General features: G+C 38.5%; 2 protein-coding genes across 2 annotated transcripts; one reads left to right on the top strand and one right to left on the bottom strand.

Annotated features, from left to right (window-relative positions):
* Positions 1 to 3,569: 3,569 nt before the first annotated feature.
* LOC108986004 (cytochrome P450 71A1-like) lies at positions 3,570 to 5,440 on the bottom strand. Its single transcript, XM_018958497.2, has 2 exons — positions 4,490 to 5,440; positions 3,570 to 4,399 (listed from the first exon to the last, which is right to left on the bottom strand). Exons 1-2 carry the CDS (start codon positions 5,423 to 5,425, stop codon positions 3,770 to 3,772), a joined length of 1,566 nt encoding a protein of 521 aa, XP_018814042.1. The 5' UTR covers positions 5,426 to 5,440; the 3' UTR covers positions 3,570 to 3,769.
* A 7,707-nt stretch (positions 5,441 to 13,147) lies between these two features.
* On the top strand, positions 13,148 to 13,828 carry LOC118347628 (secreted RxLR effector protein 161-like). The gene has a single exon (XM_035687338.1). It carries the CDS (start codon positions 13,148 to 13,150, stop codon positions 13,826 to 13,828), a length of 681 nt encoding a protein of 226 aa, XP_035543231.1.
* Positions 13,829 to 14,364: the final 536 nt, after the last annotated feature.

Raw genomic sequence — 14,364 nt, 5'->3', positions numbered from 1 at the left:
TAGGCGATATGACCCTGGTCGATTAGTAGTAGTAACCATGAATGACCCTTCCCATCAAGGCACCAGCTTCACTTCTTTTTGTGTGGTTACTCCCGTCTACTTTAGTACTAAGTTTCCCAATTGAAGGGATTTGGGCTTTACACAGTTGTTGAAATAATGCTCGGCCTTCCTTTGACCTACTTTCGTCCGACCTCCTGTCTTTTGTTTTTTGTCTAACAAGTCTAGATGCTCTCTCGTTCTTTCCTTGTTGGAGTTTAGGTCGAAATGTTGAATCCTATATGTCGGGATCCCAATATTTGTGGGGATCACAGCCTCACTTATGTATGTCAAGGTGAAAGGCGTCTCTCCGGTGGGTGTTCTGACTATGGTTTTGTGCCCGATAGGACTCTTGGCAGCTCCTTTACCCAATCGCCTCTTCTATCTGTTAGCTTCTTCTTCAGTGTCGCCAATAGAGTCTTGTTAGTAGCTTCGACCTACCTGTTCGATTGTATGTGTCCTAGGATGAGAACTTGGCTTTTATTCCTAGCTCGGTGCACCAATCGCGATAGTGACAAAGTCGAGTTGTCACCCGTTGTTTGAGATGATACTCTCTGGGATGCCAAACCGGCAAATTACAAACTTCCATAAAAATCTCGTGATAACACTTATTGTTTTGGTTCCTAAAGGTTTTGCCTTTACCCATTTCGTAAAGTAATCTACGACGACGATTACAAACTTTTCTCCTCCCTTGCTTACTGGCAGGGGACCGACCAAGTCCACTCTTCATTGTACAAAGGGCCAAGGTGACATGATAGATGTCAACTCTTCCTCAGGGCAGTCTTGGTGCGTGCACTTGACATCTCCGGCACTTCTTGACGAATTCCTTTACGTCTTCAAGGGCGTGGGGCCAATAGTACCCGGCCCTCATCACCTTTCTCTCCAAAGCTCTCCTTATGGAGTAGTTCCTGCATATCCCTTCATGAACCTTGGCCAGTATATATTGGGCTTCTGTGTTCCAGACGCGTCAGAGGAAAGGTTCTGAAAAGCCTTTCTTGTATAAAACCCTGTCCACCAAAGTGAACCTTGTTGCTTTATTTGTGACCTTTCGAGATTCTTGCTTGTCTTCAGATACCTCATTGGCATCTAGATATTTTACTACATCTACTGCCCAATCTAGATAGCCAGGTTGTATTGCCGCTATCATAGCCTTGATGGTGAGAAGGTTTGTTATTTAGGAAACTGCCTGTTTGGGTAGGGGTGTCCTCTTGCCCTGACGCTGCCCGAGCTAACTTGTCCACTCGTCGATTTTTCTCCCTTGGTATCTATTGGATACAAAAGTATCGAAAGGTATCCCATTTCATCCAGACCAATTGCATGTATTTTTTTAGTTTTTTGCTTTTTGTGGCGAATCCCTCCAATAATTGATTGACAACTACCTGCGAATCGACCCTTACTTCTACCTTTGATGCCCCCAATGTCCCGTCAATGGTTAGCTCGACAACTAGTGCTTCATACTTCACCTCATTGTTGGTGGTCTTAAAGATAAGTTTGATAGAGTAATATTGTTCCTCTCCGGATTCGGTGATGATGTATACCCCTACCCCCGGCAAGACGAGCCATCTACGAAGACCTGCCATGGCTTTCCTGTAGGCATGACGAGGTTAACCTCTAGAAAGTCAACAAACTCTGCCACAAAGTCGGCTAATGCATGTTGTCTCATCGCCTTTCGGTGGAGGTACTCTATGTCGAACTCGCTGAGCTTGATGGACAAATTTATTAAGCCTTTGTAGCACTTTCTTGAGTGAGCTGTCGATTAGCACCTTTATTGAGTGGGGTTGGAAATACGGCCTCAATTGTTAGGATGCGACGACCAAAGTGAAGGCTACCATGTCCATCCTAGGATATTGGGTCTCTGCCCTTCGAAATGCTCAACTAGTATAGTTGAAGAGTCTTTTCCCTCCTTCAATTTCCTGGACCAGGACTGCTAACATGGCGTTAGGCGATATTGAGAGGTATATTGTCATATTTTCCCCCAAGTTTGCCAGGTTGAGGAGTAGGGGGTGGGCTAAGTATTCCTTCAATTGCTGCAATGCCTGGTCGCACTCAGAGTTCCATTCCTAGGCTTGTCTGTTGCTTGGGCAATGAATCAATTAAGCGTGTCGATTCACCCTGCCAACCTTTGAACACAATTAATATTGTGGTGTTTTGAGATCCCACAGACTGCGCCAATGTTGATGATGTGCTTTGCACCCAACCAACTCATCAGTCCACTTGTTGCACTGCAAAGGTCCACAAGGGAAGGAGCTCGGGGTGGTAAGAGACACCTTCGATGCTTAAGTTAGTCAGATTATCTGAATATATGTATGAATGCAAATGGAGGATTTTCTTGCTTCGAGGAGGGATATATATATTCAGCCGGAGTGGTCCCCATGAGGGAAGAAGGTCTGCAGATTGTATGGGAGACCACTACCCTGGGAGGACCCACCTACCACTGTTGTGTTCTGCCATCATACTCGAGGTCGGAGGACTCTCATTCACGCCCTCTGTCCTTGTTGCGCCCACGACCCCACTACTCTGGCTTGGGGTGTCTTTTGACAAGATTGTCATTTGTAGATATTTATGTGCTGCCCTTGTGGCATTCCGTTGTACCCATAAGAGGCGCGTGCCCTGTTGGTGGTCTTGCGCACTTGGGCTTACCATCCTTCCTTACCTTACAATTCGTAGCCCGGGGGCCCAAGCACCTGCTGGTGCTTGTGCGGTTTGGGCCAAGCCCATCCCAAGGGCCTAGGGGTCTTCGACAACCCTTCCCAGAAGGGAAATTCCCTTCCAAGTAGTATATATGATATATTGTGATAATCAGAGTGCCATGCAAATAGCTCACAACGACGTTGTTTATGAGCATTCTAAACACATTGAAATAGATTGTCACTTTGTATGCCATCATCCTTAGCAGGACTCCTTTCACTTACATATAGTCTCCTTCGAAGAGAATCCTACTGACATATTCAGGAAATCCGATAACACCTAGTTAGTTGGGTGATCTTTTTTCCAAACTCTAGTTGACTTCGCCACCTTGAGTTTGGGGGAAGATGTTAGTATATTTAGGAATAGTTACTAGTATATCTCATAATATTTTCATGATTTGGTGCATCTTACAATATTTCCATATTATGGAATATTCTTAGGATATAATATTTTGCCATTCAGGTTTGATTGTATTTGTATTTATGTCTCGATTGTATTTCCTTATTTATCACAGGTCTAGTTGATTCAACTATAAATAGACATTTCCTGTACATTGAAATACACACTTGAATATACATTTGTTTTTATAGAACGATCGAGAAATAAGTTAGTTACAAGAAAGAATAATTGAAAACTGCTTTTTTTTTTTTTTTTTGTAAGTTTTTACGAAGGATTTGCTTGCCCCCTAATTTATTCATAATATATGAAAGATACAACATTTTCACTAATTAAATCCAACAACAAATTACAAAGCTTAGATAGCTTCCACACTTGAACATAATTACAAAGATAAGCTTAAAAACAAAATGAAAAAAAAAAAAAAAAAACACACTGAGTAGCTTTTTCACGCAAAGACAATATTTAAAACGAACTTGAAAAGTAAAATGAAAGCCACCACAATGAATGCGGCAAGTTGACCTTGATAGTAGCAAGTAATTAGCACATGGCATGGTGAATTATGAGCTCCCTCCCCATTTCAGCTAGGATCATCCTCTTGCATAAAAGAGCAATATTAGGTGCAAAACCATCTCATGCAAATATGGTCTTAATGGACGGATGGAGGAGAGTCATGTAGTGTTGGGACTAGATGAAGAGGAACTTTCTTAGACAAAAGGAGGCCGAAAACCTCTCCCATGTCCAACTCCTTCCCTGATAAATTGGCTCCTGGCAACCTCCAGTCAAACCAGCATAATATGTTGGCAATCAGATATTCAATTGCAGCAACACCAAATGTCAGTCCAGGACATCCCCTTCTCCCACCACCAAATGGGAGAAATTCAAAGTCTTGGCCTTTGAAATCAATTGAGTTATCAATGAATCTCTCAGGGAGAAATTCTTCAGGCCTCTCCCATACAGTTGGGTCCCTTTGTATTGCCCATGTATTAACAAATACTTTGGTTTTTTCTGGAATTTCATAATTGCCAAATTTCACCCTTGCTGATGTTTCGCGAGGTACTAGAAAAGGAAGGGGTGCATGCAATCTGAAAGTCTCCTTTATGATGCATTTCAAGTAATCCATTTGGTTGATGTCATTCTCATCTATCTTCAGCTTGTTACCCACCACTCTTCTCACCTCTTCTTGTGCTCTCTTCATGATGTTTGGATTTTTTATGAGCTCCGCCATTAACCATTCCAAAATTGTTGAAGTCGAATCACTTCCTCCAATAAGCATGTCCTGAAATTATTCAAAAAAAAAGTTTTACATGCTGTGTGCTATTTTGAATGTGTGTGTTTCAGAGAGAGAGAGTGAGAGAGAGAGAGAGACCAATACGATTGCTTTGAGGTTGTCGAGAGTGAGTTCAAATTCAAGCCTACCATCCTCCCGAAGTTGGTGAAGAATATCCACAAAATCTTTCTTATTCGATTTTTCATAGTTATCACCTGTGATTGTCTGGTGTTCTTCAAGGAGTAGATCTAAGAAATCATCTACTTCTTTGAAAGTGGATTTCAAATTTGGGATCAATCCGGTAAGAACATCAATCCATCCCAAAGAAGGAAAAAAATCGCCCACACAAAATGCTGTCTGTAGCACCGATAGCCTTCTTGATAGCTGTCCAAACTTGCTCTTACTATCTCCTCCGAATTTCTGTCCAAGAGCACATCTAAAGATTATGTTGATTGAGGTTGCAACGAACATCTCCCTTAGATCAACAGAAGTCTGTTTGAGGCACGACTCACGTAACATATTTGTTAATAAAGCAACTTCTTCTTCCCTTACATATTGGAACGATTGCACTCTTTTCGGACTCAAAAGTTCGACGACACAAATTTTCTTAGCTTGTCTCCAATACTCACCGAAGGGCGCATAACCTATGTCTGTACAACCGTAAAATAAGATGTTAGCTGCTGTGGTTCTTGGCCGATTTGAGAAAACGATATCATGTGTCTTCATGATTTCTCTTGCCATATCTGGAGATGAAACCACAAGGGTTGGAGCATGACCCAAGTGCAAGAGCATTACAGGGCCATATTTCTTGGAAAGGGCTTGAAAAGAGCGATGTGGGAGTGTGCCAAGCTGATGAAGGTTGCCTATGAGTGGAAGCTTTGGTGGCGATGGTGGTAAATTGGTTTTGCCACTTCTAAATATTAGACTAAAAACATAAAGAAGTGAAAAGATGAAAAGAAGAGATAGGAGGCCGGGATTGACGGGTATTTTTTGTAGCTCTTGCCACGATTGCATCAACCATAATGGCAGAGCCATTTCTTTCCTCCCAAGTGTTTGGCACCACAACCCTGCTGGCCCTTTCACTCATTCATATACATATATATATACACAATTAGCAAGCTGTTAATCATGTTTCTAAATGCACTTTCCGCAACATGACTAGGAGAATATATGGTAAAATATATAACAAGTGGAAGAATGACATAGTTTTGCACATGTAAAACAATCCTTAATTCGCATCTTTTGCTTGTGCAGATAGACATGAAGTAGACACTTGATCAGCAGTAGACATCTTTACCATGGCGTTTAGTAAGTAATATTCTTACAGTCGTCACATGATGCTAGCTAGCTAGGTGCATGCATGGGTCCCAACATAACCAATCATAATTGCTTTTTACCATATAATTATATAATCTTTGTAGTAAGGAAAAAATAGGATAATATTTTTTATATTGGCCTATCAACTAAAGGGATCAATCAATTAATGCATATTGTACACATGAAGCAGAACAAAATCGTGCGTCGATCGATTATTTATTTAATATTGTGCTGATGAAGCAGAATGTCCCTTTCTTAAATAATTTATCATTTTAGATATACATCAATTTATATCTATTATATATACAAGTGCTAATCAAGATGAATAGTATTTTCATCTAACAATTTTTTTTTTTCATTTTGCCCCTGCTTCTATTTCCAAATTTTCGTTTTGCCCTTAGTCTTCTTCCCATTTTGTCCCTACTTCTATTCCCAAATTTCCGTATTACCCCTGGTCTTCTCCCACGCACGAGCCCCTCCTCCCCTCTCCCCCGTCCGTTTCTTCGTCTCCCTCAGTGCACCGCTGCACGCTAGTGGGGCCAACACCACCCCGCCCATTCTCTTCCCCTCCAGCCAGCATCCTCCCCTTCCAATCTCCCCTTCATTCATTCATATATATACAATTAGCTAGTTGTTTTTCTTTTTTCTTTTTCTTTCTCTCTCTCTCTCTCTCTCTCTAAAATGACTTCATTAGAAAAAGAGCATTAGTACAAGAGTAGATTATATTACAAACCATTTCATGAGATCATGCTTCTAATACTTAAGGGAGGGTCCTTCCCGCTATGAAAAGTTAAAAAACATGGTGGTATTTCTATCAGAGGGGTTTTTCCAAAATTATTGTTGGAATATGCTCATTGCGCTATTGAATGTATCTTGACTACTCTCCATTCTTCCAGCTCTCTTAACAAAAATATAGTATCCTTTGCTAATCCTTCTGATTCCCAATTATTTGATTTTTTGGATGATTAATGTTATTGAAAACATTTAGTCAATCCCCTTCTATGATAACTTTTCTGATATTTCTTGTGAATGTTTCTTGAACTCCTATGTAGGCTGCCATCGCTTCACTATGATTTGGATTAGTACTCCATACAAACCTAGTCACTACAAATTGAACTTATCCATTTTTGATCTGCAAACTGCTGCTGATGTACTACCATGTTGTCTCACTGCAACATCAAATGTGATGGAGTAGGTGTCTTCGAATTCAAGTGGTTTCCAGTTCCAATTTGAGTTGAGTTCTGAACATTTCCATTCCCATGCTTTACAATGTTCTTGATACATATCTAAGGTTTTTTTGACAAATTGATCACTGCTATGCTGTTGTTTGCATGAATTTTATGATTTCTAGTGAACCAAATATTATCCATTGTCACAATAGCAAAAATCTGAAAATTATGTGCTTCTTCATCAAAGAGATTTAGTTTAGTAGGGTTAAGAATATTTTCAATCCAAGTCCTAATACCTAAAGGTTTGAATGCTTTTATGTCTAGTGGCCAAGGTGATTGTCTCTAAACATTTTCTGAGGATCAAAAAATCTGTCCTATTTGTCATCAAGAGGAGGAGACTAATGAGCATCTTTTTCTAAGCTGTTAATCATGTTTCTACATACACTTTCCGCAACATGACTAGTAGAATATATGGTAAAATATATAACAAGTGGAAGAATGACATGGTTTTGCACATGTAAAACAATCCTTAATTCGCATCTTTTGCTTGTGCAGATAGACATGAAGTAGACACTTGATCAGCAGTAGACATCTTTAGCATGGCGTTTAGTAAGTAATATTCTTACAGTCGTCTCATGATGCTAGCTAGCTAGGTGCATGCATGGGTCCCAACATAACCAATCATAATTGCTTTTTACCATATAATTATGTAATCTTTGTCGTAAGGAAAAAATAAGATAATATCTTTTATATTGGCCGATCAACTCAAGGGATCAATCAATTAATGCATATTGTACACATGAAGCAGAACAAAATCGTGGGTCGATCGATTATTTATTTAATATTGTGCTGATGAAGCAAAATGTCCCTTTCTTAAATAATTTATCATTTTAGATATATATCAATTTGTTGTAAGAGTTTTATTTGAACTCTATGTCCCACTCACCCATATTTGATAGAGTTTTAAATAGTTGTTAGAGTTATAATGAGATTGAAACTCCTAAGAGATAAGATTAACTCTTATCTCTAATTATAGTCTGACTCGAAGACTTAGATTTCATGATGGCCAGAAATCTATAAATAGGACTGAGGGGATAAAGGGTTATCACCTACAACATGATAGTGCCTCTAGCCATCGGGAGACACTAGTGAGGCCAAGTTGCTAGAGTGATCGTTCTCTCATAGCCAGATTCATTTCTTCATCAAACAGATGGAGAAATGTACGTCTTTTACTATTATTGTTTATTATTGTGGATCATACAAAATCAAAAATCCATTTATTAATGTTCATGTTAAAATATCTAACATGTGGTATCAGAGCATCGGGTTATAGATTTTTTATGATCTCAATGAAATATACAGTGAACATGTGATTTCATATATTATGATTTTATCATTCTGCGAAAGATTAAAAAACATTAGTTTTACAATCTGAGAGAAAAATTTTATAATGATTGATTCTGTATTATATGAAATTACGATGCACTGACAACTATTAATATATTTCGGTTTTGTACCTATTTCTCCTATTACGATTACTTGCATCTGTTTTGATTGAGTGTATTTCAAATATTACGCATTGTTTACATTGATGCGTGTTGGAAATAAAAATAATAAAAAATCCCGATAACAACTCTGGTGAAACCGTGACTTGGATGTCGGAGAAAGGAGGTGGACGGAGACCCTTGTCGAGCTCTTCCTCGCCTGCGACGTCCACCATTGCGGGATGAGGCTGTCTGCTGTGTGAGCTGCGGCGCTGTTATAGATGGGAAGGAAACAGTGCGGCGCTGAAGGAAGAAGAGACCTGTAGGGTTTCTTCTTAAGGCTAAGGGACTGGGCCATGGGCCGTGGGCCTTGGCCCAGTCCAAGAGAAAACCAACGGGCCAATATTGTGGCCCAGCTCGAGAGAGAGAGAGAAAAAAAAAGAAACACAATTGAAATCGGGCCAGTGGGCCCAGTACAGTAGGCCCGATTTCTGGCCTATTGTGTTAACCGGCCTCATCACTAAACCGGGTTTCGGCTCGGCTTACTGTACCAGTCCGGTCCAGACCGAAACCGGTTGAATTATATTATATTATCTTATAATATTATTTATAAAAAAAAAAATCTGGAATTTATTTTCTGTTATATATACATGTTATTATTGTCAAATACATGTATTAAATTTTATTAACATGTTATTATGGGTATTAAATTAAATTTTATGCATGTTATTATTGTTAAAGACATGTATTAAATTTTATTAACATGTTATTGTTGGTATAAAATTAAATTTTATGCATGTTATTATTGTTAAAGACATGTATTAAATTTTATTAACATGTTATTGTTGGTATAAAATTGAATTTTGTACATGTTATTATTGTTAAGCACATGTATTAAATTTATTATTATATACATGTATTAATTAGATTTTATGCATATTATTAAATACATGTATGAATTGTTTATTTTGGCTATTATTATGTCATGCATATTTTATCCAATATAGGGCAAATGATTTACTTCAAAAATTAAGAAAATATTGGTTGCCCAAAGGTACAAAATTTTCTTAATTTTTATGATAAATCATTAAACCCATAGTAAGGTGGATATGATGGAGTGAACAATTTGTGTGTCAAGATCTACTCCCAAAGGAGGATCTTGATGACACTTCTAGTTCATTCATCAAAAGTAAAGATTGGAGGGAATACTTTGTATATCAGAGTTTACTCCCAAAGGAGAATTCTAATGATACAACTAATTCATCCGCAGAATTTAATACTGGTGAGAACACTTTGTGTATTAAGATCTACTCCCAAAGGAGGGTCTTGATGATACTATTAGTTTATCCATAATTGTTTAAATTCTGATTATTATTTATAAGTGTCTAACTCAAAGCATTATGTGATAAAATTTTCTTGCAGTAAGCGTATCTACATCACTACACTCACAAACTTCATCTGTTCCTGTTTTGACTGGCTCAAATTTTTCTGAATGGGTTGAGCGAGTTAGGTTCACTTTGGGAGTCCTTGACTTGGACTCATCACTTACGAGTCCAAAACCACCACCCATTACTGAGAATAGTGACAGAGATCAGAGAGAGTCATATAAACAATGGGAGAGATCAAATAGGCTGAGTTTGATGTTCCTGAAAATGACCATAGCTGAAAATATAAAAAATTCACTCCCTAGTGCTGATGAAGCCCAAATTTTTTTGAAAAATGTTGAGGAGAGGTTTAGGTTCGCAGATAAATCTTTAGCAGGAACACTTATGGCTAGACTTACCACCATGAAATATGATGGTGCTAAAGGAATGCAAGAGCATATCCTTGAAATGACCAATATTGCCGCTAGATTACAAACCCTTGGAATGAAAGTTGAGGAGTCCTTCATTGTTCAGTTTATTCTGAACTCATTGCCACCTCAGTATGGTCCATTCTAGATGCATTATAATTTTATTAAAGACAAATGGAATGTGAATGAGTTGGCAAGTATGGTAGTTCAGGAAGAAGCGAGACTAAAACAACAAGGACATTACTCTGTTAATTTTGTGACCAAAGAAGCCGGAAAGAAAAAGCACCAGTATGGCAAGATGAAACGAATTGGACCACCGAAAGGAAAGCAGCCTGAGAAAGTTAATCAGGTTCAACATAACAGTAGCAAATGCTACTTTTGTGGGAAGCATGGACACATGAAAGCTGAGTGTCCGAAACGTAAGGCTTGGTTTGAAAAGAAAGGTAAGTCACTTGCCTTTGTATGTTTTGAATCAAACCTTGTAAATGTTCCCACTAACTCTTGGTGGCTAGATTCAGGTGCTAATGTTCATGTTTCTATAACTATGCAGGGATACCTTACAAGCCAAACACCAAGCCCCAGTGAACGATTTATCTTTATGGGAAATGATAATAAGGCTGAAGTTTTAGCCATAGGAACTTTTCGTTTAATTTTGAGTACCGGTCAATATTTAGACCTTCATAACACAGTATATGTGCCTTCTGTGAGGAGTAATTTGATTTCCTTATCCAGACTAGATACTGATGGTTATTCTTTTTCGTTCCATAATGGTAGTTTCAATTTGTTTCGAAATGATTTATCTATTGGTTCTAGGTTTCTTTCCGATGGTCTTTATCGACTTTGCCTCGATAATACATTTATTAAAAATACCTATACCCAGTACCATGAAACATGTATTGGAACTAAAAGAAACATTATGAATGAAAATTCTTATGACTTGTGGTATAAAAGATTGGGGCATATCTCCAAAGAACGGTTACAAAGATTAGTAAAAGAAAGGATACTTCCACATCTTGATTTTACTAATTTTGAAGTGTGTGTAGATTGCATTAAAGGAAAGCAAACCCAACATACTAAGAAAGGTGCCACAAGAAGTAAAGGGCTTCTTGAAATAATTCACACTGATATATGTGGACCATTCTCCACTGAATGTTTTGGTGGAGAAAAATATTTTATCACCTTTATTGATGATTTTTCACGGTTTGGATATATCTACCTACTACATGAGGAATCTCAAGCTGTTTCAGTGCTTGAGGTATTTCTCATGGAGGTGGAAAGGCAGTTAGATAAAAAAATGAAAATCATCAGGTCGGATCGAGGTGGAGAATATTATGAAAAGTATGATGAATCGGGCCGTAACCCTGGCCCATTCGCCAAACTTCTTGAACAGCGTGGTATTGTTGCACAATATACGATGCCCGGGACGGCACAGCAGAGCGGTGTTGCTGAAAGGCGTAATTGGACCTTATTGGATATGGTCAGAAGTATGGTAAGCAATACTACCTTACCCAAATCACTGTGGGGTGAAGCTATTAAGACGACAATGTATATCTTAAACCAAGTTCCTAGTAAGTCAGTTCCAAAAACTCCTTTCGAGCTATGGACTGGTAGGACACCAAGTTTAAGGCACATGCATGTTTGGGGTTGCCCAGCTGAAACGAGACTTTACAATCCACATGAAAGGAAATTGGATCCTAGAACTGTAAGCGGGTACTTTATTGGGTACCCAGAGAGATCCAAAGGGTATAGGCTTTACTGTCCTAATCACAGTCCGAGAATAGTGGAAACAGGGAATGCCAAATTCATTGAATTTGGTGAGATCAGTGGGAGAATTGAACCCAGAGAAGTGATAATTGAGGAAGTACGGATAGATGTCCCTATACCTACATCCTCAGAAAGGATAATAGTTCCTCTAATTGATCATCACGATGATACATTGGAACATGTAAATGATTATCCATCTCAGAATGATAATATCACTGACGAACCAAGTTCGGAGTCACTAGAACAGGTTGTCTTACGCAGGTCTCAGAAAGATCGAAGACCTGCTATTTCAACAGACTATGTGGTGTATCTCCAGGAATCTGAATTTGACATTGGGACAAGTAAAGATCCACTAACATTTTCACAAGCTATACAAGGAAATGATTCTAGTAAATGGATCGATGCCATGAAAGAAGAATTGAAATCCATGGATCAAAATCAAGTCTGGGATCTCGTTGAATTGCCTGAAGGGAGTAAAAGAGTCGGGTGTAAATGGGTCTTTAAGACCAAACGCGACTCAAAAGGCAATATTGAACGATATAAGGCCAGACTTGTTGCCAAGGGTTTCACTCAGAAAGAAGGCATTGATTACAAAGAGACATTTTCTCCAGTATCTAAAAAGGACTCTTTCAGGATCATTATGGCATTGGTGGCTCATTATGATTTAGAGTTACACCAGATGGATGTGAAAACGACATTTTTAAATGGAAGTTTGGATGAAGAGGTCTACATGGAGCAGCCAGAAGGCTACTCAGAAAAGGGCAAAGATCACCTAGTATGTAAGCTTAAGAAATCAATATACGGACTTAAGAAAGCTTCCCGACAATGGTACTTAAAGTTCAATGATACCATTACTGCCTTTGGATTTAAAGAAAACATTGTTGATCGATGCATATACCTAAAGGTCAGTGAGAGTAAGTTCATAATTTTGATTCTGTATGTTGATGATATCTTGTTAGCTAGCAGTGATCTTGGCTTACTTTATGAAACCAAGGGTTTTCTTTCTAAGAACTTTGAAATGAAAGATATGGGTGATGCATCTTTTGTGATCGGAATCGAAATTTTTCGAGATCGAAAACAAGGACTGTTGGGATTGTCTTAGAAAAGTTACATAGAAAGAGTTCTTGAGAGATTTGGCATGAAAAGTTGTTCATCACTGGACACTCCAATATCAAAAGGTGACAAGTTTAGCCTATCTCAATGTCCTAAAAATGAGTGGGAGCGCAAAGAGATGGCAAAAATCCCCTATGCATCAGTCGTGGGGAGCTTGATATATGCACAGATTTGCACGAGGCCAGATATTAGTTTTGCAGTTGGCATGCTTGGGCGCTACCAAAGTAACCCAGGGATGTCTCATTGGAAAGCAGCAAAGAGGGTATTGCGATATTTGCAAGGAACTAAGGATTACCAGCTTACCTTCAGAAGAACTGACATTTTGGAGGTAACTGGATACTCAGACTCTGATTTTGCTGGTTGCTCTGATAGCAGGAAATCCACTTCAGGTTATGTTTTCCTGCTGGCTGGTGGAGCGATCTCATGGAGAAGTATGAAGCAAACAATCACTGCTTCATCTACAATGGAGGCTGAGTTTGTGGCATGCTTTGAGGCCACAGTACATGGTTTATGGCTGAGGAACTTTATTTCAGGGCTTGGAGTTATCGACTCTATAGCCAGGCCGCTGAGAATTTATTGTGATAATTCCTCTGCAGTATTTTTTTCCAAAAACGATAGGTATTCTAAAGGTGCCAAGCACATGGAACTCAAATACCTAAGCGTTAAGGAGGAAGTACAGAAACAAACAGTGTCCATAGATCATATTAGTACTATGCTTATGATAGCAGACCCATTAACAAAGGGTCTAGTAGCAAAGCTATTTAAGGAACATGTTGATAGAATGGGTCTTATGATATGAACATGTTAATGAGTTTGTAAATGTTTTGAATTCTATTTTGACACTTAATGATATCTATTATGGTTATTTTGTTTATGTTTTCTTGTCTTTCCACTTTATATGTACATTAAATGATGTGGATGAATGATGACAAGATAATGTCAACAATAGACATGAATTGGAACCCAAGGCATTATAGCATTTGCCTTAATTATTCCAATCAAAGATTATGTTAAATTAAGTTACTGATGTTGTGGTACATGAAAGGGAATTTGTTGATTATATAACAGAGGACCGCCATGACTCGCATTAGTATCTAGTTTGACATTGATATTACGGAACTCCTGAAATGTAAATTAAGCTATGAAAAATTTCAGGAAATGAATTTGCGCAGTATGGTTAATTTCCTGTAATAAATTCATGAACGGCAAATATCATTTATGGGCGTATGGGCCAAGTGGGAGAATGTAAGAGTTCTATTTGAACTCTATGTCCCACTCACCCATATCTGATAGAGTTTTAAATAGTTGTTAGAGTTATAATAGGATTGAAACTCC

Source organism: Juglans regia, chromosome 2, assembly GCF_001411555.2.
Source record: "Juglans regia cultivar Chandler chromosome 2, Walnut 2.0, whole genome shotgun sequence".
NCBI classification, from domain to species: domain Eukaryota; kingdom Viridiplantae; phylum Streptophyta; class Magnoliopsida; order Fagales; family Juglandaceae; genus Juglans; species Juglans regia.
This window is presented reverse-complemented; position numbering and strand designations above follow the sequence as displayed.

Coding starts and splice junctions, on each gene's coding strand:
- LOC108986004 (XM_018958497.2), bottom strand. CDS start 5,425: ATGGCTCTGCCATTATGGTTGATGCAATCGTGGCAAGAGCTACAAAAA. Junction 4,400..4,489: donor ACCTCAAAGCAATCGTATTG/GTCTCTCTCTCT, acceptor GAATAATTTCAG/GACATGCTTATTGGAGGAAG.
- LOC118347628 (XM_035687338.1), top strand. CDS start 13,148: ATGGCAAAAATCCCCTATGCATCAGTCGTGGGGAGCTTGATATATGCA.